Raw genomic sequence first — 22,394 nt, forward strand, 5'->3', positions numbered from 1 at the left:
GCAAATTTTCAATGTCGCCAGAGCCAAAAAGACGGCAGATTTCACGAGCTTCGCTCTTTCCGCCTTGATCAGTGTGACGGACGTGAGTGAAATGTATTGATTTCTCTCGCGAGGGTTCAACGGCAGAACGGTTTCCTTGTCCTGACGCGTCCTTATTAGATCGATGGTGCGCAAGTCATCGGTCAGATATCGATTGTCGAATCGTTCGTTCGTCAGCCATTTGTATCGGTAGCGCATAACTCTGAAAAATATGAGAAATGTTTCAGTCCCGTCCGACCACCACCGGGGTGATCGACCCCGGTGGGTGGATCATTATACACTGCCGTTTGAGGCTTTGTACCTGAGTAGCATGAATAAAATAAAGAACGTCGTCAAGAAGCTCATCCAGTCGAAAACGGCTAAAAACTTGTCGGTTCTGAGTCGAACCTCGTTGATTATATCGGTCGACACGTCCTCGATGGTTTTACTCTGATTGGTCTCCAAGTGAAAAGTGTGCGAAAATTTCACCTTCACATAGAACATCGCCTTTACGTGGCGAGTGAACCTTTTAACTTCTACACACAAGAATGTGAGGATAAATGCGTGGCGCGCGCGCGCGCGTGTGTATTTGTGTGAATGTGTGGATACAATTTGTCAAATGTACGTGTGTGTGTGTGTGTGTGTGTGTGACACTTCATAAGCTCAATGCCTGTGAAATCTTTAAGCGCACGATAGTGCTAGTCGCAACGTACTTTTGCGCACAGCGTCGACTATGGTGTCGGCTACGTAAGATACCAACATGCAGATCAAGTCCAGAGGCTTCACTATGTAACACAGAGCACCAACGATATACGCTAAATTGCAAATCCCTCCGAAAAAGGGGCCGAGTTTCGCTGTGCAGTCGGCCACTGCACCTTCGAAGACTGTCTGACACCTGTCGAACGGCGTGCCTAGCTTCTTGTTGCAAATATTCACGATGCCGCCGAGCCATTGGAAAACTGACGTGATCACTCTCACTGAGGAACGCAGATTCAACGCAGAGTCGATCGTGTTATACAGAGCGCTATTGTTCTTTTCACTCACATACACTGAGCACGAGCCGTTTGATAGCCACGAGAGTCCGCTTGATCTTCCTCACGACTACCTTCACCGTCTTTATCACATTCGATATCGCGTCCCTCAAAGCGTAGAATGGCTGTTTTATCAGGTCGACCACGCTCTTTACAGCTTGCTTCAATTGTCCCTACATTGTGACGGCAGGAATGGAATTAATTGCCGAATGCCAAACGACATTTCGTACTAGCAAACTCTTGTGCAACGATGTGAAGAGATAATCTTGACAACCGATAACTCGATAACCAACCGTTTAATTGAAAATTGAAAACGCAACGCGACAATACGTTCAAAGTTCGAGCGTGGCAATGCCAATGTCCCAGCGAGGGTCAACTCACCTGTCCGCAGACTAAAGATTCTGAAAGAACACTGGTATTGTGTAGGGTATTCTTTCCCGGCCCGGTGAGCGTCAAAATAAAGGCATAAGCCATCAAGGCTTGCCTGCCGCGTTTAGAAAAGAACTGCGGCAGTAGTAGAAAGACGACGCATCTGCCGGACGAGTAACAAGGCCGAGTCCAAATTATATCCAAATTATATCCATGCAGATATGGCAGATATGCAGAGAGAGAGAGAGAGAGAGAGAGAGAGAGAGAGAGAGAGAGAGAGATATATATATATATATATAGGCGTATATTATAATATGAATATATAATTTATCATTCTTTCATAGAGCGGCATTCAAGTTTTCAACGTACAACGCCTTGCTCAGCGTCGTATGTTGACGTCGCTGAAGACGTCAAGCGAGATATTACCTTACGCGATAAGAAAATGCCAGTCCAAGCGTAAAAATCACTCCGAGGACCGAGCATAACATCGTAGCGGACGTGAGGGTAAAATTTAGTTGAAATACAAGAAATATGAAGAATATATATGTGAGAAAGATACCGCCGAGAAAGCCAAACGCGCTCTTTAGTATGTAATTCTCAAGCGAACCGTCGGTGCGAATGAGTCTCGTCTTCTTGTACGTCCAAGTATATTTTACGGAGGAAATTATTCCGCTCCAAAGATATTTAACCTTCTTTTTGCATCTGTGAGAATAAGATTGCATGAATAAATGGAGGAAAAGAGTATAGTACTGTTGTAATACCAATGATGGAGTGTTCCGAGTTCACACACACACACACACACACACACACACACACACACACACACACACACACACACACACGGTGTGAAATTGGAGAAGCTTGGTGAAAAAGCGATAGTTTTCAGTCTTCTCTCAGCGAAAAAGAGAGAGAGAGAGAGAGAGAGAGAGAGAGAGAGAGAGAGAGAGAGAGAGAGGAGAAAAAAGAAGGAGATACGACGTAATCTCGATATAAAAATTTTCAAAAGTAGAAATTTTTATGTCGATTAGGCGATAATTGCGAAAGTTTTACGATAGGCTCTCTCTCTCTCTCTCTCTCTCTCTCTCTCTCTCTCTCTCTCACTTTAATCTCTTGCGTCGAAGACGTTGCTTCAAAGTGACAGGCGGCTTGCCACCTCTGGAGATTTCGATCGATCTCAATTTCTCGTCTTCGTATATCAGCCTAGTTTTTTCGAGTTTCCTAGCTTTCAGGGCTGATTGAAAAAACGCCATATTCTTAAATATCGGGTCGCTTATGAATCACATCGATCGAATTAGCTTGTATTCACACCAAGCGAGAGATTACTCTCAATGTAACTTTCGACAAAATTGACATTAGCTTCGGCGGATTGCTTCCCCACCCACTGTTTGACAACGTTCAGATCTTGCATTGTTTTGCTTTGCATCTTGTCTTTTATCTCGCGGCAAGGTTAACACACCAACGACCAGAGGCGAGAACAAACGGAAGAGACGTCTCTGCGCAAAAAAACGTTCGACGCATAAAAGAAGAGTCATTTAGGAGACTTTTAGGAGCTGAGGAACAGCGACGACAGGTGCGCAGCAAGCTAGTCGGAGCTACAGGTATGTCCGACCGAGCGAGCATCGGGTCGGTCAGTGCAGCGAAATTTCTCAGCTACTATTACCAGCGAACGATCACTCGCGGGCAGCCGCGTCGGCACCGTTCAACGGAATGATCGACGATCAGACTCGTGTAGACAGTAGATTGCGTGCGAATGCGAATGATGCAAGTGGACGACGCAAGTCTCTCTATTGTCTCTTCCGTCCTTCTTCCGAGGAGGCAAGAAGGTTCGCAGTCGCGTGAACTAGAGGTGAAAGTATGTTAAAAATGTGTGTTCCTATCTAATATATGTTGATTTTCTTTTTCAGTCAGTCGTAAGCTGATACGCGAAGTGGCAAGTGGCACGAAGCCTACCATGGATAGGATAGGTACCTCTCGGTGGCGTTCGCGCACCGTTCGCGCTCGGGTTGACTGGAACGTTCCAGCGGATCCCGTGGCGACGTCAAACGTCGCCAGTATCGGTCTTCGATCCCTCGCGGAAAGAGGACCGTGTGATACTGCCGGCACGTGTTAGAACGAGACATCGACATGTGTCAGCCGCACCGCGCGCGCGCGCGCGCGCGCTCCACGACGAAGGTGGGCGTCGAGGTCGAGACATCGGAGAGAGGGGTAGGACCGTATCTGAACCCGATAACGAGCCAGCTGGCGGCAGTGCCGTCGTTTACGTGGAGGCACGACCTTCGCTGAAAGATCGTTGCTGGCTAAGACGGTCCCGTGCCGAATCCCGTAGCTGTAGCCTGAAAGGTGGTCGGAGAGCAAGAAGCCGCCGCCGCCGTCGCCGCCGTCGCGGTAGGACCGAGGAGACACTCTGGAGGAGACTCCGGAGTAGGAAAGAGGGAAAAGGGAAGAGAGGAAAAGAAAGGAAGATAAACATGTCGTGAACCCCCGTGAAGTGACGAGTCCGTGATGTGTACGAGTCGGCCGAGTCGACGGTGCTCATAGCGCGTGCGGCTTTCGATCGGGCGACCAATGCCGTAAACGCTTAGGCGTTCAGCGTCATCGTCGTCTTCGTCGTGGTCGCGCGCCGCGCGCCGTGGCTGAGCGTGTATATATATATATATATATATATATATATACACACACACATATATATATATATATGTGTGTGTGTGTGTGTGTGTGTGTGTGTGACGTGTGATACACGCGTGTAATCGTGTAGTGGCTCTGGCCGCTCGCTCCTGACCTGTTCTACCCGATTCAGGTGCCAAAAGCCTGGACCGATCGCTACGATGACTACGAGGGAGCTTTACGTTAAGGTATCGCGCATTCGCGAATTTTCAATCTGGGGATAATAGCCGTGTCCCCGTATCCCCGAAGAAGATGGCAGGTCGCGAAAACGCGTACGCGAGGATTTTAAAAGCTCGCGGATAATCACGACGCGCATTGTGCGCGTCTCGCGAAGGGAGGGATATGTTCGTTCGGCTGGCTCAATTCGACAGACGAAACGTACGAAATCGTAGATTCCGCCCCCGCGCGCGCGCGATCGAGTCACTGTACTGTACTCACGTGTACTCGTGATTTCAGTCGTTGGTTTGGATGCTGCCCTCCCACGCCGCCCTTCCACCCCTTGTCATCGAGTACGAATGATCGGGTACGATGAGAAAACTCGCGGAGTTGAGAGTGTGTCTCGATTGTACAATCGATGAAAATTGCAAGATTGCAACGATAATCAGTCGGTGTGCTTGTAGTTGTGCCGTGCGAAACTGTAATTCGACTCCGTTCTCGCGCAGTCGTCGAGCGTCAAGCGTGCACACCTTTGACATTTCGCAAGTGAACGTATCTCTTTCTCGGAGTGTCACCAGGTACATACAGGTACAACTCGCGGTCCGAAGAGTTGTTTCGACCTGTTTGATTACTCCGACGATTACTCCTTTGCGGAAATATGGAAAAGGGAATTTTCAGCCTTTTAAACGGTGCAAGTTCGGTTCGATCAGTGCTTGGTGTTACGCAACAACAAATTCGCAAACGCAAATATTAAATATAATCGCTAGTTTCTCTTATTTTAGCCATATCGTGTGTATGTGTGTGTGTGTGTGTGTGTGTGTGTGTGTGTGCGCGTGCGTGCGTGCGTGCGTGCGTGCGTGCGTGCGTGCGTGCGTGCGTGCATGCGTGTGTGTGTGTGTGTGTGTGTGTGTGTGTGTGTGTGTGTGTGTGTGTGTGTGTGTGTGTGTGTGTGTGTGTGTGTGGTGTGTGTCTGTCTGTCTGTCTGTCTGTCTGTCTGTCTGTCTGTCTGTCTGTCTGTCTGTCTGTCTGTCTGTCTGTCTGTCTGTCTGTCTGTCTGTCTGTCTGTCTGTCTGTCTGTCTCTCCTACACACGTCTCACGCGAGCGTATATACACACATCGAAATTAATCGATAAAGGTCGACTGTTTGTGCCTAACATGCTCAATTTTTATAACATTCTGAAGTTGGACCGTGGAGCGCGCAAAGTTAATTTCTTTTCATCTTTCTTCTATTGTGAATAACGAGAACGAGATATATTTCTACTTTGTATACATTTTCATTAATGTAGATCATTCTTCTCATTTGTGTATAAAGAGACCTAGATTCTCTCCTCCCCGCTCACCTCGATGAATCTCGTGCATCTTGCTTCGGAGCACCCGTCGGTCCCGACCCGTACCCACGAGGACATTTCATTTGGGAATCGTATCATCCTGTCGCGAGTTGTTTCACAATTTATCCCGGCGATAAGTTTCACGCACAGGCATCGCGATTCGCGCGCGCGCGCAAACACATTCTTAAATATCTCGCTCATGTAGCTCTCGTAACACCCGGCTCTCTACACACACACACACACTATCGTGCGAGAATTGACAACATTGAGTCGATATATGGTTACTTAAAGCATTTCAAGTCAAGTCGAACGAGCTCATGTACACACATATTTCACAATTCATACGGTTAACGTATTTCTCCGCGAAAACCTTTCGCGAGAAACTCTGCCGATCTTTCCTGGAAGGTTCCAATTTGCGTCCCAACGGGTCGAAACATATGCTAGAACATCACTCGAAGCATACAACTGGAAGCATACAAGAGAAGAAAGAGAAATTTATCGTCGTCATTTTCAAGCTCGTTCACGTGAAAATGACCGGCAAGGCACATATTCTTATTACATAGGATTTGCCTTCGATTATTAAACATTTAAATCTAATTACGTGCTATATACTTTGATTCGCACGTTTGTCCCCAGTCAAGTAGATTATCCACATGTACGTCAACGACTTTGACGCGAAAAGCGACGGAGTGATATTGTCAGGGTGTTTTAGAAAATCCCTTTTCGAATCTAAAATCAATAACTGCTGGGGAGGAAGCTGCCTCCCCATTATCGGAGACCTAAATTCCCGTTTATATCAGGTGACCGATTGACCGGCCGTAGAAACAGCAGATTGTTTCGTGATGACTGTTGTCTCCGACTGCAATTGGTCGGGCACCTTTCGACAAATGTCACCCTAACCCAAGAGGTGAACACGAAATGAATGATCGAACAGACCGAAGAAATCATTAATCCAAAGCCCCATGAAATAAAATAATTTAACACTATTTGGTCCACGTGGAACGAGCGGGAGAAAGCGGGAGAGAGAGGAGAGAGAGAGAGAGAGAGAGAGAGAGAGAGAGAGAGAGAGAGAGAGGTGATGGCTATCTTTTCGCAGCAACTGAGACGTCGATGTCAATGATCGCTCGCTCTCCTCGCCCTCCCTCCTATGTATCGCGTTTTGCGCGATCATAATGGGGCGCTCAAGTCCTCTTCCTAGTCCTCTCAGAATGTCATGAATATGATAAGATCGGTGATTTTTTACCAATCCGAACAAGCCAAGAAAACAAAACATTAAATCCTGTGCCAATCAACGCGGCGAAAAGGTTTGTTTAGTAATCGGTAATCGGAAGGTAATCGGATAGTAGCGCGGTAATGAGGATCGAAGGATTAGATGGGAAAGCGGTGAGAGCGCGATGAGGTCTGTCTTTGCGCGGTTTACGCTATTCCCTTTAAGCTTAAACTCGTGACGCTTCCTCGCGCGTTGGTGGTTGATTTATCGGTGTGACCGCGGATGAGGGTTGCCCGAGGTCCCGTCATGGTTTCTGTTATAACAGGTTTTCGCTTCTCTTCGCGCCCGAGGCTTCGGCAAAGAAAAAGATCCAATGGCGCATCCACGCGAGCACCACTGTGCACCTCGCGGTGCACGTATGCACCGATGATGATGATGATGATGATGATCGCGGTGATTTCAACGAATCTACGTCTATGCGACTCTCTGGTTCCTTCAAATCCTGCATTGTCGAGAATATCGACACGCTCTCGACGAGCAAAGAATGTAGATTCTGAAATCTGAAATGCAGGAGACCTTTGTCTATTTCGAAAGAAAGAATGATGCGAAACATTCGCTTCTGGCCAACTGGCCAAACAACTGGTAAAAAGGGGGCCAGGAAGATATGTAAAGAAGTTTGATGTCGCAAAAATTTGCATTGCAAGCACTTTGCGGAAAAGGCTGAATTTATGTATGTACGTGTGTGTATACGAGAAATCGAGTCAAGTAAAAAAGTAATGATAGCAAGTAAAAGTTAAGGCACGCGCGCACCACAATGCTTCTCGACAAAATTCCTTATGAATCTCCTTTGAGCGACGTCGTTGACGTGATCATCTCTATCTATAATACCTTGGACGTAATGTCATGCGGCCACAAAGCCGATCTTCTGCTGACTCGGCTGACGATGGAGGGCAGCAAAGAGTGAGGGCAGCGCGAGATATTCGACTTCCCTTGTACCGAGACGTACATTGCTTTTCTGTAGCGAGAGAAAGGGATCCGCTTGTGAACGTGACCGTAAGCGTAGTTTGCTGGCTGCGCCGCGTTCGTTTCTTGAGCTGATCATTCGAAGCGAGCCTAGCTGCCTGTTTCAAAGCGCGCAATATATTCTTCGTTTTTCTTCTCACGAAACAACCTACCTACATGAGAAAGCGACCCCCAGCAAAGTGATTCTTCACATCTGTGAGCACTATCGTTGCTCGCTCGATCGGTGCTCGGACGTTTATAATTCTCTTTATCGCGACCAAACCGACAAACCGACCTTTCTTTCGATTTACCGATTACCGCGCAATGAGTTGAAACAAATCAGTGCCTAGGAATCGCCAAAGCAGACCTTTTTAATTTATATCGATCGCATCCGTGCCGCTGGTATACCTATTCCATCAATGAGATTAGCGCGTTTCGCTCGACTCGTCGTCTTCCAGACAAGAAGGATTTTTTGTCGATCGGGCGCGTCTCGTAAGAGAAATATTTGTTCTTGTCGCGAAGAAATGCATTTCCTGTATTAAATAAGGCATTACGTCGCTCCTTTCGCGATCTCTCTCTCTCTCTCTCTCTCTCTCTCTCTCTCTCTCTCTCTCTCTCTCTCTCTCTCTGTGTGTGTGTGTATATGTATATACGTATACATGCGCGCGCGCACTTTCTCTTCAACTCCAACTCAAACTCTTTTTATCCATGAGAGACAAAAGCTCCTCGCGGCGATATCCCACGAAAGCATTCCGCTTTACGAACAACCTGCGAATAATGCGCTCGCGCTCCGCGTCGGAAAGTTGCGTTCTCACGATCGCGGCCTTTTCTTCTTTACGGAAAGTCAACTCGGGGCTAGATTTACCTAAATATGTTTACACTTTAAATCGTAAAACGATCTTTACGAAACATAGACACATATAAGGAGAGGCTAAATTACTTAAACTTTGCACCGAAGAAATCCACGATAGAGACGTGAATCACGCATTCCGGAATGGCTTCGTAGTGATAAGATTGCGACGCGCCCCACCATATTTGACTTGTACCTAGGTACCTAGGTTTAAATCGCATGAAATTGTTCACGTGACTTGAACTCGAATCGCGAAACATGAACAGACCGCTGTTGCCGCGCGCGCGCCCTACGGATAAACATCTCGACACACTCATATCCGATAATATCCGACGCGACCACTGACGGCAAACGGTTAACAATGGTATCGAAGTCACACGTCGAAGGTAAAGTAATTTGTTGAATAAACGCATAAACTCATGTAACGTTTACGCTACATTATTGTACACTTTGCAGTAAAAAGTCATGTGAACTATGTGAAAGAGAAAGAAGAAAATTTCTTACCACAATATATCTTAACCCTCCATTGCCTTCGTATGAGGCAAACGCTCAGTTTACATTTCTTTTTTTTTTAATTACTTAGATGTGACATAAAAGTTGACTCTGAAACTTTCTGACTTTTTACTTATAACCATTTAGATTATATCTGTATAGTTATTTTCTGAATTATGTAAATACAATTTTTTCAATACGAGGAAGCTAAAATTCGTTTTTTTAAACGAGGGCAATGGAGGGTTAAGAGACACACGATACGTAACGATACGGACATGTTGTAACGTTTCACTTTGCGACCAAAAAGGGATCCCACGATCTGACATGCAATATTATCAACGTTCCTCGTGCTCGCTGGGCAACATTGCAACACGGCTCACGGCCGTACAGCACAAAAGTTGAATCTCTTGTCTCTTTCTTGCTATATTTTCGTGCCTCCTTGCTTCAGCTTTGCGTCGCACGCGTCTCGTCTCTTTTCCTTTCTCCCTCCCTCCCCCCCGTCTGTCTCTTGGTGTGCAAAACGTAGGGAGAAGTGTTGAGGCGTTCGTAATAGTGCGACAGAAGAAGCTCGCGTGTATGAAATGCAACGGAAGCCTTAGTTTGGTGGTGAAGCTCGGATACAGCACACGAGGGAACGAACGTTGCATCGCAACGTGTCGCGTCAGAAGCGTTCGAGCTACCCTGTGTGTATGTTTGCGCGTAAGCAGCTTGCACAAAGTATTTCGCGCAGAAAGTATATATATATCATACGTCGTCAATCTTCGCGCAATTGGCACATTATCGATCGACGAGAGAATGCGAGAGTTGCTGTTACAATGTCAAACGGTACATTCTAAAAGGAAAAGCTATCTGTATCCTGTCCTGTGAGATGTATACACGCATACGTTATTTGCTAAATTTTTCTTTTACTTTTCAATCGATGCGCCATGTTGCAACGTTACTGTGTGCACTACGTGCAACGTACGTGAAACGTGAATTCGCGGGAAAGCGGTAACACAAGTCGCCTGTAGGCTCGCTTCGCTTCGCTCGTGGATATTGGATTACGAATGACGTAATTGCGCGCAATATACGCGCAATCCGCATCTTTCCGAGAGACGCGCGAGAGCGGATTATCCTTATGCTCGGAACATCTCTTCGAGAGCACAAAAAGGACCAGGTGGTGTGGGAACCCGGCAGAGCTCGAGCGCTTTTTTTTTTTCGTGATCCTTTCCGTGAGCTCGTGATGATAATTGCTGCAACTGCTCTACTCTGTAGTGCGGTAGCTGCTCACGTATATAACATGGATATGTAACGCAATAGAAAGCATGGGAACACGTTCCTAGGTGGGTGATATGTCGAAAGACGAAACAAGAGGAGAGACGAGATGGAGAGCGGCCGCGTATCGATCCTCGCGACCTATGCGAAAGAAAGAATCGGCGAAAATATTCAGCCACGAAAAATCGCCACAGAAAGCATCTCCAAGACACGCACAGATACGAAACGACTGGGATGTATAGGGTGCTCGTTTAGAGAATGCGCGCGAGAATGCCCGCCTGCGTGTCCCGTCGTCGCCGAATGAAACCGACGATATATTAATTTGTTACATCGTTTCATGTATATATCGTTTCATCTATATCGGCTTAAATGATGAACGTATAAATTTTGCCGCAAGTAATTCCTCATCTTTAGTCTCATCTTGATTCTTCGCTGTAAAATGCTGCTGGGAATGCTCGCACTTGAAACTTGAACTTGAAGTGTCAGTTTGCGACGAGAAGAGAGACTAAGATGACTAAGTTGACAAGTTGACAATTTTGCAGCGGGGAACGATTTTGTAGCGCGATATGTGCACGATGTGAATATGCCGCGAGATTTATCAACGTATCATCAGTCGCACGCGCAATGTGCGACGTTTCAAGCAGGAAACGCTTGCTGTAAATATCAACAAAAATATACGCGCGAAATATATATTCGAGCAGCCTGCATCCTCGGCATGTTGCACGGTGCATGCAAGAAACGAATCGATAACGAGACAGACAAAACGAAACGCCAAAAACAAAGAGATAGGAAGTTGAATTTTATCGCGCGCTTTGTACGCGCTTCTTGGCGACTTGGCAACTTGGCGTAATGCCAAGTAGTTTTGCCACTCGGCCACGTTTACGTGTTTACTCTCTTCCAGCTGGTAAGGCCGGTAAAGCGGCCTTACCAGCGTTGCGTAATTAACGCAACGAGTGACACGCGTGCAGCTCTCTGCGGGCTGCACTCTCTCTGTGGGAGTGAAGTTCAGGGTCGGCGTATTTCGCCGCGCTTTCTAAAGTCGCCGCGTGGCAACTCGCGACGACTCGCGAAACTATCTCGCGATCGTGCGCGATTAACTACAGTACAGTACAGTACGGTAATTCGTAATGGGGAATAATGGGGAGTTGTCTCTGTTGTCGTCGGTCGTCGACGTACAAGTATAAGTATAAAGACAGTATCTCCACCGATTGTGCCTCATCTGCAGATTGAGCAATCTGCGACACGCACGTGATTACACCACACACGCCGTGATCCTAGTCCGCGAATTACCATACCATACCATACCATATCATACCATACCATACCATACCATATCATACCATACCATACCATACCATACCATACCATACCATACCATACCATACCATACCATACCATACCATACCATACCATACCATACGTTTGCCGCGTCGATTCACATACAATTCACATACAACCGCGCCGTGTCGGAGCCAGGAGTCGGACTACGAGACTACGAGACTACGAGACTACGAGACTACGAGACTACGAGAAAGGAGATTCTGATTTGGACCCGCACCGGTACGCGCACCGTGACATATTATATCGCGAGCGAAAGAAAAGTCACGACCTGAGGACAAAAAGCCCTTACCGTTTACCGTTACTCGATGTCAGATGTTAGATTATAAGGTAATACGATCGGACTAAATTCCGCTTCCGAAGTAGTAACGCTCGTTTCTTGGACGATCCTCCGCTTAGCTAGCGATTGATGGGCGATCGAGAGGCCAAGACTCTCTCAGAGAGTCAGACGGAAAAAAAACTCTGTTATTCCTCGTAAAGATAAAGGTGGAGAAAGTCCTTATCAAGTAAAGTATCTTTCGATCGATTAAACTTAGCGCTCGTATACACTGCTCGTTGTTAGTCACGTGCGCGTTGCGCGCTCAGCGCAATCGTCATCGAAAGATTGTACGTATGTACGTAATGAAGAAGTAGCGGTCGCGAACGGTGCATCAACCGTTCGTATAAATGATGCACCATGCACGAGGGAATCGTACGTGGGAAATTATTGTATTGTACGCGGCGAATTGGAGCATTCTGGTTGCGGCGCGTACCGAATATATCGCGATATATTTTTATCGTCAACCTCGCGTCGTTTTTCTACGCCACTCCGGTCCGGGGAGGAGAAAAGGGCTCGCGTGCGCGCGCGCGCGCGCCATGCGATTGAAAAGCATGTCGGCACCAAATGTGTGATACACGACAGAGTTCGCAAATAGTGCAAAGTAAAAGGAGACAAAGGAGATGGATCCGCGTGATAATCTTGCGCGTGTGTACGCGCGCTGGCGCAATGTCTGTCCTGTCTGTCCGCCTAATAATAGCCGCCGCCTAATCTGACCTGAGTCTCGGCGTTAATGCGAAAAATGTATTAATCTCTCCCGGTAGGGTGGCAGAGTATGGGTGCCGCATCCGGAAAGGGTATGGGAAGGCGCCGTGCTGCTGGAGAACTACAACAAGCAGGCGCAGCCGATTCTGAAGGTACTGACGGATGAGTCGAATGAAACGAGAACGCTGGAGATCCGATCGGACGCTGATCTGCCGCCGCTCCGAAATCCCGATATCCTGATAGGCGAGAACAATCTCACGTCATTGTCGTTTCTTCACGAACCCGCTGTCCTCTACAATCTCCAGGTTCGCTTTCAACGGCACTCCATTTACACCTACTGCGGCATCGTACTGGTGGCCTTTAACCCGTACAACGAATTACCCATCTACGGCAATGACACGATATGGGCCTACAGGGGCCAGGCGATGGGCGACCTGGAACCCCACATATTCGCGGTGGCGGAGGAAGCCTATACGAAATTGGAGAGGTGATTAATTAATTAGTCTTTCTCTCTCTCTCTCTCTCTGTCTCTGTCTCTGTCTCTCTCTCTCTCTCTCTCTCTCTCTGTCTCTGTCTCTGTCTCTCTCTCGTGTGCGTCGTTAATTGATCGAAAAAAATTCTCTCTTCTCCAGAGAGAACCACGATCAGTCCATCATCGTTTCCGGCGAGTCCGGCGCTGGAAAGACCGTCTCGGCAAAGTATACCATGCGGTATTTCGCGACCGTCGGCGGTTCGGCAACGGAGACGCAGGTCGAGAAGAAGGTGCTGGCCTCGTCGCCCATCATGGAGGCGATCGGTAACGCAAAGACCACCAGAAACGACAATTCCTCCAGATTCGGCAAGTTCATCGAGATCCAGTTCAACAGGAACTATCACATCACCGGCGCCAGCATGAGGACCTATCTGCTGGAGAAGTCGCGGGTGGTGTTTCAAGCGAACGAGGAACGAAATTATCACATATTCTATCAGATGTGCTCGGCGGCGCGACGCCTACCTCATCTGCATCTGTCCGTTCAGGAGCGATTCCACTACCTCAATCAGGGCAACAACCCCAGGATCGAGGGCGTGGACGACCTCGCGCGCTTCGACGAAACGATCACGGCGCTGACGACGCTCGGTTTCACGTCCAGGCAGCAGGACGACATGCTGCGCATACTGGCCGCCGTACTGCACCTGGGCAACGTCGAGATAGGCAGCCGCGAGACCAAAGGAGACACGGAGGTGGACGAGGTGGACACCGAGTCGTGCTACATCTCGTCGTCGGACCGGCACCTGCTCACCATCACCGAGCTACTGGGCCTCGACGTGGGCGCGATGCGAAAGTGGCTGTGCCATCGCAAGATCGTCTCGACCAGGGAGGTCTTCCTCAAGCCGATGAACGCTCAGCAAGCGATCGGCGCGCGGGACGCCCTGGCCAAGCATATCTACGCCGAGCTCTTCAATTGGATCGTGGCCGGCATCAACGGGTCGCTGCAGTCGCTGCAGACGAGCCAGGCGCACTTTATCGGTGTGCTGGACATCTACGGCTTCGAGACGTTCGACGTCAACTCGTTCGAGCAGTTCTGCATCAATTATGCGAACGAGAAGCTGCAGCAGCAATTCAATCAGCACGTCTTCAAGCTGGAGCAGGAGGAGTACTTGAAGGAGGACATCGAGTGGACCTTCATCGACTTTTACGACAATCAGCCGTGCATCGACCTGATCGAGACCAAGCTCGGGATCCTGGACCTCCTCGACGAGGAGTGCCGGATGCCGAAGGGCTCGGACGCCTCCTGGGCGGAGAAGCTGTACGCAAAGTGCGGCAAGTCGAAGCACTTCGAGAGACCGCGCTTCGGCGCCACCGCCTTCCTCATCCACCACTTCGCCGATCTCGTGCGCTACGAGAGCGTCGGCTTCCTCGAGAAGAATCGCGACACCGTGATCGAGGAGCAGGTGGACGTGCTCAGGGCCGGCGAGAACAAGCTGTTGAGGAAGCTGTTCAGCGACGACGGCCCGAAGCTGGTGGTGCCAACGCCGCTGGGCCACCAGCGTGTGAAGGTGTCGACGGCGGCCCCGTCGAGGTGCGCGCCGACCACCGGCGAGCACGGCGGCAGGCAAAGCAAGCAAAACAGAAGGACAGTCGGCTCGCAGTTCCGCGACTCGCTCAACATGCTGATGGCCACGCTCAACGCCACGACGCCGCACTACGTGCGCTGCATCAAGCCGAACGACGCGAAGGAGGCCTTCGAGTACAGTCCGGTGCGAGCGGTGCAGCAGCTGCGAGCGTGCGGTGTGCTCGAGACCATCAGGATCTCCGCCGCGGGCTTCCCCAGCCAGAGAACGTACGGCGACTTCTTCCAGAGGTACCGCTGCCTCTGCCGATTCAAGGAGATACGGCGGGACGACCTGAGGGAGACCTGTCGTCGCATCCTCGCTAGGTACATCAAGGACGAGGACAAGTTCAAATTCGGCAAGACCAAGGTGCTCTTCAGAGCCGGACAAGTGGCGTACTTGGAGAAGCTGCGAGCGGAGAAGCAGAGGGACGCCTGCGTGACGATGCAGAAGACCGTGCGCGGTCTCATCTGTCGCAGGAGATACGGAAAGATCCGCAAGTCGGTCCTCGGCCTGCAGAGATACGGCAGGGGTTGCATAGCCCGACGGTGGGCCGAGGCAGTGAGGAGAGAGAGGGCCGCCGTCAGGATCCAGGCGCGCGTTAAGGGCTGGCTGCACAGGCGATGGTATCTGCGGGCCAAACAGACGATTCTCGCCATTCAGACGCGCGGCAGGGCCTGCATGGCTCGCGCACGCTACAGGATCATGAAGGACCACGCCGCCGCGACGGTGATCCAGAGGTTCGCCCGCGGATACCTCGTGAGAATGGAGTGCAGGAAGCGGCTCAGGGACATTGTCGTCGTGCAGTCGTTCGTCAGGAAGTACCAGGCGAAGAAGCTGTTCAGGCGGCTGAAAGCCGAGGCGAGGAGCGTCGAGCACGTCAAGTCGCTCAACAAGGGACTGGAGATGAAGATTATCACGTTGCAGCAAAAGATTGACGAATTGGTGAGTGTGTGCCGATCCCGAAAGGCGGGGCTAAAGGAGGGAGGGGGGCCGCTCTCCTCTTTCGCTCTCACTCTCGCTTCTTTCCAGGTGAAGGAGAATCATCTCTTGAAGAACGTCCAACACGAGATGGTGGACCTCAGGTGCAAGCTGGACCTCTTGAAATCCGTCGACGTCGAGAATAAGAAGCTGAACGGAATGGTGCAGGAGAAGGAGAGAGAGCTGAGCAAGACACGAGATGTCTTGCAGCGGGCGACAGACGAGAAGATGGATCTGCTGCAGGACAAGGAGAGGACCGTTCGACAGAAGGACGAGGAGAACAAGAAGCTGCGGGAGGACAATGAGAGGCTGCGCAAGGAGCTCTCGTTGGCGAGCGAGAAACTCAAGAGCAACCAGCGCGGCGCCGAGGAGAATCTCAAGTACCGGCTCGAGCAGGAGAAAGATCTGCTGCTGCTCGAGCAGGATCAGGATCGCGGGGCCTATCAGAGATTGCTCAAGGACTACCACGATTTGGAGCAGCACGCGGAGATGCTGGAGCAGAAGCTGGCGGTGCATGCGCCTGGGCACTCGCGCTCTTTGAGCAACGCTTCCAGCAGCAGCGGCCAGATCGTATCGCAGACGGAACTGCCGCAAGATGATCAGAACATTGTAAGTAGGCCGCGTGGGCGCGTAGGCGCGTATCGCGCCTAGGCGATTTTGGTCGCGCATTCACACACGATTTCACACACGAAATTTCGCGAAATCCGCAGGATTTCGGCTACGGTTCCGTAAGATCCACGGCTTCCTCGTCGACACCGTACTCCCGAGTGGAAACCATCGACTGGAATCAGCAACGATCGGACAGTCCGCCGGACGGAGAGGTCCAATCGAACAGATCACCGTCGACGATGGAAACGAATGACGGCGCCTTGCATGCGCCCGTCGACATCGGTCTCGTTCTCAAGCTGCAACAGAAACTGAAGGACGTGGAGAAGGAGAAGAGCAGACTGATCAGAATGGTCGAGGATCTGGAACGTGACGGTTGCGAGGAGTCCAGCAGAACGCAGGATTCGTTCAGGGTATAATTCAGGGTCGATCGAGGGGAATCGAGGCTGAATTAGTCGGATCGATCGGATTAATTAAACCGGGAACAATGCGTTTTGTTTGCAGCTTCAAGAACTGGAAATGGAGAATGCGCAGCTTAAGAAAAACTTGACCTCACTGCGGAAGACCGTGTCGTCGTCGGCCAGCCCGGCGTCCGCGCAACAAAATCTTATGAGTAATTTGTTACTGCATCTTATTACCTCGCTTCTATCGCATTATGTCTATTGAGCGCGCCCTGTCCGTCCCCCTTTGTCGATCGACTCGACATCTCCCTCGACAACTCACTCACTCGACCGCTTAAAATGCATGCGGATGTTGATAAACATTGATTGGACACAAACACTTGTCGATTCTGCGAACATTTTTACTCGACACACCTCCCCCACCCCACCCCACCCCGCCCCCGTAGTTTGCCACGCTTAACGCGCCTAATTACCACCTGGCAATTACTACCTGGCGGAGATGACACTGCCAGGGCTACAACTACTCGCGCTCTGTCATCCACCGTGTTTGAAAACTTGCAATTTACCGCACTCACACACCGTACTCACCACAACACGTTGAATACACGCTTGAATACTCCTCGCTTGCGCCTGACAATGAGTAGTAGGAGAATAGTATGTAGATGATGAGAGAGAGAGAGAGAGAGAGAGAGAGAGAGAGATCAGTAGGGTAATACTGATATAACGATATTATAGCGCAATTCGAAGCGCTGCAAGAAGAACTGGAAAGAAGAAGAGAGGAATGCATTCAACTGCATAGCGTGCTAGCCGACCATACGCGCAGGATGAAGAGCTTAGGTGCCAATTACGGACGCGACGTGGACATAATAAACGAGGACGGCGAGCTGGTGCTTGCTTTTGAGGCGCAAAAGAAGATCAACAGGTAACAGATGGAGGGAGATGATCGCTCGGCAAGACGAGAGTGACTATTACCAAAGTGTCGTATCTAACAGCATTCTCTTTTGTCGTTTGTGCATGCACTTCAATTTTCAGTAAACTTAAGACAAACCAAAAGGCATCGACAGGAGAGTGAGTTGAGCGCAGATTCACGTGCGCAGATTCGTTGTTGAACGTTGTTGAACTGTTCAATCGAATCGATAGAGAGAGAGAGAGAGAGAGAGAGAGAGAGAGAGAGAGAGGGAGGGAGGGAGGGAGGGAAATCGTGCGACCAATAATTTCACGTTTCGTTCGTTCGATCGTCACATCTCCGCGAAAGATCATATACTTTGATACTTGGATATACTCTGAATATTTTGATACGGCGTAAATATATATACACGATTTCGCGCTCGGTACAATTTTGCCGAATGATTAATTTGTGATTGAACAATTCAAGTTATCGGTCACACCAGTGATTACAAAGAGTGACGAGTCTTTTTCATCATTTGTTCTCAAGACAACTGGAGGATGAGCTGCAAGCTAAGGAAAAAGGTTGGAGATCGCAGAGGGACGAGTGGAGAAACGAGATAGACAGGTTACAAGAGGAGATAGAGAGGCAGCAGAAGCTGCTTTCCATTAATCTGAGCAAGTCGCCGCAAACTCAAACGGAACTTTACATGCAACACGAGGTTGCCAGGCTAACGTCCGAAAATCTGGTAAAACTGCCAAAGCGTATCCCTACGTATCGACAACGAATAATGAAATCGATATCCCGTTTCTTCTCTCTTCGTCTACAGAGAGAGTTTCGTTAGTGTTTAATATCTGATATGAAACGTACGTGTACATGTTGCAGGATCTTCAAGAGAAGTACGATAAAGTGGCGGAAGAATGTCGACGCTACAAGAAGCAATGCAGAATTCTAGCGAAACGGCTCAAGGATGCCGGCTGTAAGTACAGTAGTAGATAGATGTGGGCCTGATCGAAAAATTCAAGTGTCGCTGAAACGCGATAGCGATCGCGTCGCGAATGTTGTTGTTGTAGTTGTTGTTGTTGTCATGAAATATTATTTCAATCCGATGCTTTCCAAGGCGAGGGAGACGACGTGAAGGAACGTCCGTACGTGTTGAGAAGCACCGGTGAGTGGATGGTCTTGACACTAAAACGTCATCGACGTCATTGGTCTCATTGGACTATCCGAGAAACTTGCGCTCGCGTTATCTCGCGTTATCTCGCGAGCGCAAATTTCTCGCTTGTGGTGGTTGGTGGTTAGGACATCTTGTGGTCCAAGCGGCATGCGGCACAAGAGTCTAACGTTTTTCATTGAAAATGTCGAATGCATACTGCATGTCGAATACAAAGATATATGAATATTGCAGTGCCCAACGCGGTAGAATGCACGAGCGGTCCCAGCGCCGTTTCTGCTACTTACGGCGACAGTGCGAGTAACATGCCAGTCATTCGGAAGAAGGAGAGAGATTACGAGGGAATGTTCGAGTTCCGGAAGGAAGACATCAACGTGATAATACGTCATCTGGTGATCGGTAGATTCAGCGTTTCCGATTTTCTCCTCCTCCTCCTTGCTCGCGTCGTTCTCTCTTTATTCAGTCGCCGTTTATTCGTCCATTTCAGACTTGAAGCCTCGTATTGCGGTAACGTTGCTGCCGGGTCTACCGGCTTACATCCTTTTCATGTGCATCAGACATACGGACTGCGTCAACGACGACGACAAGGTCCGGTCATTGTTGACCGAGTACCTGAGCGCGGTAAAGCGCGTGCTGAAGAAACGCGACGACTTCGACACCAGGGTACTCTGGCTGAGCAATACCCTGCGGCTGTTGCACAACATGAAACAATATTCCGGCGACAAGCCGTTCCAGATCGAAAACACGCCCAGACAGAACGATCAATGCCTGAGGAATTTCGATCTTAGCGAGTATCGCGTAGTGCTGAGCAACGTGGCGCTCTGGGCCTTCAACAACATTGTGACAAGTCTCAAAGAGAGAATACAAGCTCTGACGGTACCGGCGTTGCTAGAACACGAAGCTATATCCGTTCCCCAGTCCGACAAAGCAGGCCGACCCAGGTCATCGTCGATGGGCGGTGAACCGGATTCTACGCAGCAGAAATTGGACAAGCTGCTCGACGAGTTGACGTCGGTGCACAAAACGCTGCAATATCACGGCGTGGACCCCGAGATTGTGGTGCAACTGTTCAAGCAACTCTTTTACTTTATGTGCGCGAGCGCTCTCAATAATCTACTGCTGAGGAACGAGCTCTGTCGATGGACAAAGGGCATGCAGATAAGGTACGGAGTATTAGTTAGGGATAATTGAAGAAAGAGAGAGAGAGAGAGAGAGAGAGAGGGGGGGATAGAGGGCAAGTTGGATTAGACGAGATTGGAAGAGAAACGCCTCGCCTCATCTATCTTGTTCATCTTGTTGCTTTGTTGTTTGCGAAACAAGAGACTCAAACTTTGAACTTTAGGTACAATATGAGTCATTTGGAGCAATGGGGCAGGGACCGACGATTGGAAGCGGCATCGGAAGCATTGCAGCCCATCATACAGGCGTCGCAGCTTCTACAGGCGCGCAAGACGAACGAGGACGTCAATTCTGTCTGCGAGATGTGCAACAAACTGACGGCCAACCAAATAGTTAAGATCTTGAATCTATACACGCCCGCGGACGATTACGAGAGCCGAGTTCCTGTCTCGTTTATCAAGAAAGTACAGGACAAACTGAAGGAGCGTGGCGAGAACAACGAGCAAGTGAGTGTCCTTCATAGGATCCTTTCGATTCAATCGAAAATTCAACTTTTCTTCTCGGGTACACAAGTGTCTCTGTGCACGAGACTGTGTTTTGTGTTTCTTTCATTTTCAGCTTTTGATGGATCTAAAATTCTCCTATCCTGTGAGATTCCCATTCAATCCATCGGACATTCGACTGGAGGATATCGAAATACCCGAGGTGCTTCATTTACCCATGCTCAAGAAGGTGTAGCAAAATTCCAATTCCACCGTACTGTCTTTATTAGCCGAAAACTTTACTTTGATTGCGTTATTCGTGGATATCCAAACACGCGCTTAGTCCTCTCATTCTTAAAGTAAAGAGAGAAAACGTGGAGGTATCGATCATCATTTGGCAAAGTTAGATTTAGTAAACGCATCGAGGGATATATATGACATTTTATACGTTTCTTTTTTACTCGGGTGATTTGTAGTTTACATACAAATATCTCCCAAGTATCACGCTCACGCGAGTCCAGTTGATTCGGTTGCATAGACAATTGAATGGTCGAGATGATTGAGAAAGAGCATATAACCCGTTAGTTTGTAACGTTGTACGTTGAAACGCGCGATAGAGACAGGAGAGAGAGAGGGGAGAGAGGGAGGGAGGGAGGGAGGGAGGGAGGGAGGGAGGGAGGGAGAGAGGGAGGGAGGGAGGGAGGGAGGGAGGGAGAGAGAGAGAGAGAGAGAGAGAGAGAGAGAGAGAGAGAGAGAGAGAGAGAGAGAGAGAGAGAGAGAGAGAGAGAGACGAGTACAAAGTTCCTACAAGGATTTCCGCAAAACATATCTTGTATGAATTAATACAGCAAAATATATTTCGAAAAGTGATCACTCCGCCATCGCCTCTTCATCATTTTAATCGTCGTCGAAACACTTTCAACAAATTTCTACATGTTCAGTTGCCGTCATCGTGAACCCTCATGGCATGTATACACATGTATACATGTACACATCTACTCTTCTCCGATCAAATAGAAATGTTTCAAATAAAACTGGTTTTGATATTTGACCAAAATTGAAAATCACTCGGCTCGGTTTGTACGTGTAGAAAGCAATTCTTAAACACGAAAAATGTAACAAGTAACATTTGAAGAAACTTTGACACTAGTCAAACTAAACTGCCGATCTATCTGTCCGTGTTACATGTCAACAATCGGTTGTCTATGTTGTAGAGTAAATCCCTGTAAGAACTTGGTATATACGATAAAGAAATTTCTTGGGAAGATGTGTAATTAATATGTAAAAAGAAAAGACACACACAAGAGAGAAGAGATATAAGGTATTACGTGTTGGAATAGATATCGTATATTTTGTGATACGAAACGGAAGAATGAAGAGGAAACGAAAGCGACCGAAGGAAACCAGAGGTATATATTGTTGTTATATTCTAATTTATAAATATGTACATGCGATTGTGTATTTTGTGCCATTTTACGAGTAGATTGTAACAACACCCGTTTGTTATTTCGTTCGGTCTGCGATCGATCTAGCGCATTACGAACACATTCCATAGAACATGGTATCCGAGATACCCTTCCCTTAATAAAAAGTATAGACAGAATATATTTACACGACTACACTTTGACTCGATGTGACGTATTTATTTGTTCCTACAGTGAGAATAAAAGCCGTTAATGACACTTCTTATCCCATTTCTAACGCCTCCTCGTATCAACAAGAGTGCGATCCTTGTCCCACATAATTCCTTTTTTCTTTTCCTTTCTGTTAAATAATTGATTTATCTTTTCTCCCGACACTTTAAATTTCGCTGTGTGCTGTGTGACAGTGTGTGACAGAGCTCAATTTTCATCGACTCGATGGTATCTCGACGGGGTTGCGATTTCAAATACGCACTTGTGGTGTGTCAATGGTAGCTCG

At 48.6% G+C, this 22,394-nt stretch overlaps 2 protein-coding genes across 5 annotated transcripts in view; one reads left to right on the forward strand and one right to left on the reverse strand.

The window, feature by feature from the left end:
- LOC105191856 (DC-STAMP domain-containing protein 2) overlaps positions 1-3,721 on the reverse strand; it is a 6,380-nt gene extending 2,659 nt beyond the window's left edge. Inside the window, exons 1-7 of the mRNA XM_025302135.1 lie at positions 2,520-3,721; positions 1,845-2,120; positions 1,431-1,581; positions 1,063-1,222; positions 732-995; positions 341-554; positions 1-241 (exon numbers count right to left, since the gene is read on the reverse strand). The exon at positions 1-241 is cut by the window's left edge and continues 75 nt beyond it. Coding sequence (XP_025157920.1) covers positions 1-241; positions 341-554; positions 732-995; positions 1,063-1,222; positions 1,431-1,581; positions 1,845-2,120; positions 2,520-2,668 — 1,455 coding nt within the window. The 5' untranslated portion in view covers positions 2,669-3,721. The remainder of the gene's footprint in view (positions 242-340; positions 555-731; positions 996-1,062; positions 1,223-1,430; positions 1,582-1,844; positions 2,121-2,519) is intronic.
- A 388-nt stretch (positions 3,722-4,109) lies between these two features.
- didum (dilute class unconventional myosin) lies at positions 4,110-21,108 on the forward strand. Of its 4 annotated transcripts, XM_025302118.1 has the most exons (15): positions 4,110-4,270; positions 12,794-13,221; positions 13,367-15,770; positions 15,858-16,415; positions 16,517-16,825; positions 16,917-17,025; positions 17,549-17,735; positions 17,846-17,881; positions 18,249-18,447; positions 18,585-18,678; positions 18,820-18,867; positions 19,108-19,272; positions 19,361-20,036; positions 20,216-20,498; positions 20,611-21,108. In XM_025302118.1, exons 1-15 carry the CDS (start codon positions 4,244-4,246, stop codon positions 20,728-20,730), a joined length of 5,643 nt encoding a protein of 1,880 aa, XP_025157903.1. In that variant the 5' UTR covers positions 4,110-4,243; the 3' UTR covers positions 20,731-21,108. The 4 variants fall into 4 exon arrangements, with proteins under 4 accessions (XP_025157903.1, XP_025157904.1, XP_011153865.1 ...); XM_025302119.1 differs by lacking the exon at positions 18,820-18,867; XM_011155563.2 differs by lacking the exon at positions 17,846-17,881 and having other exon boundaries at positions 4,111-4,270.
- The last annotated feature ends 1,286 nt before the right edge of the window (positions 21,109-22,394 follow it).

Source organism: Harpegnathos saltator, unplaced genomic scaffold (assembly GCF_003227715.2).
Source record: "Harpegnathos saltator strain DR-91 unplaced genomic scaffold, Hsal_v8.6 scaffold469, whole genome shotgun sequence".
Classification (NCBI taxonomy): Eukaryota; Metazoa; Arthropoda; class Insecta; order Hymenoptera; family Formicidae; genus Harpegnathos; species Harpegnathos saltator.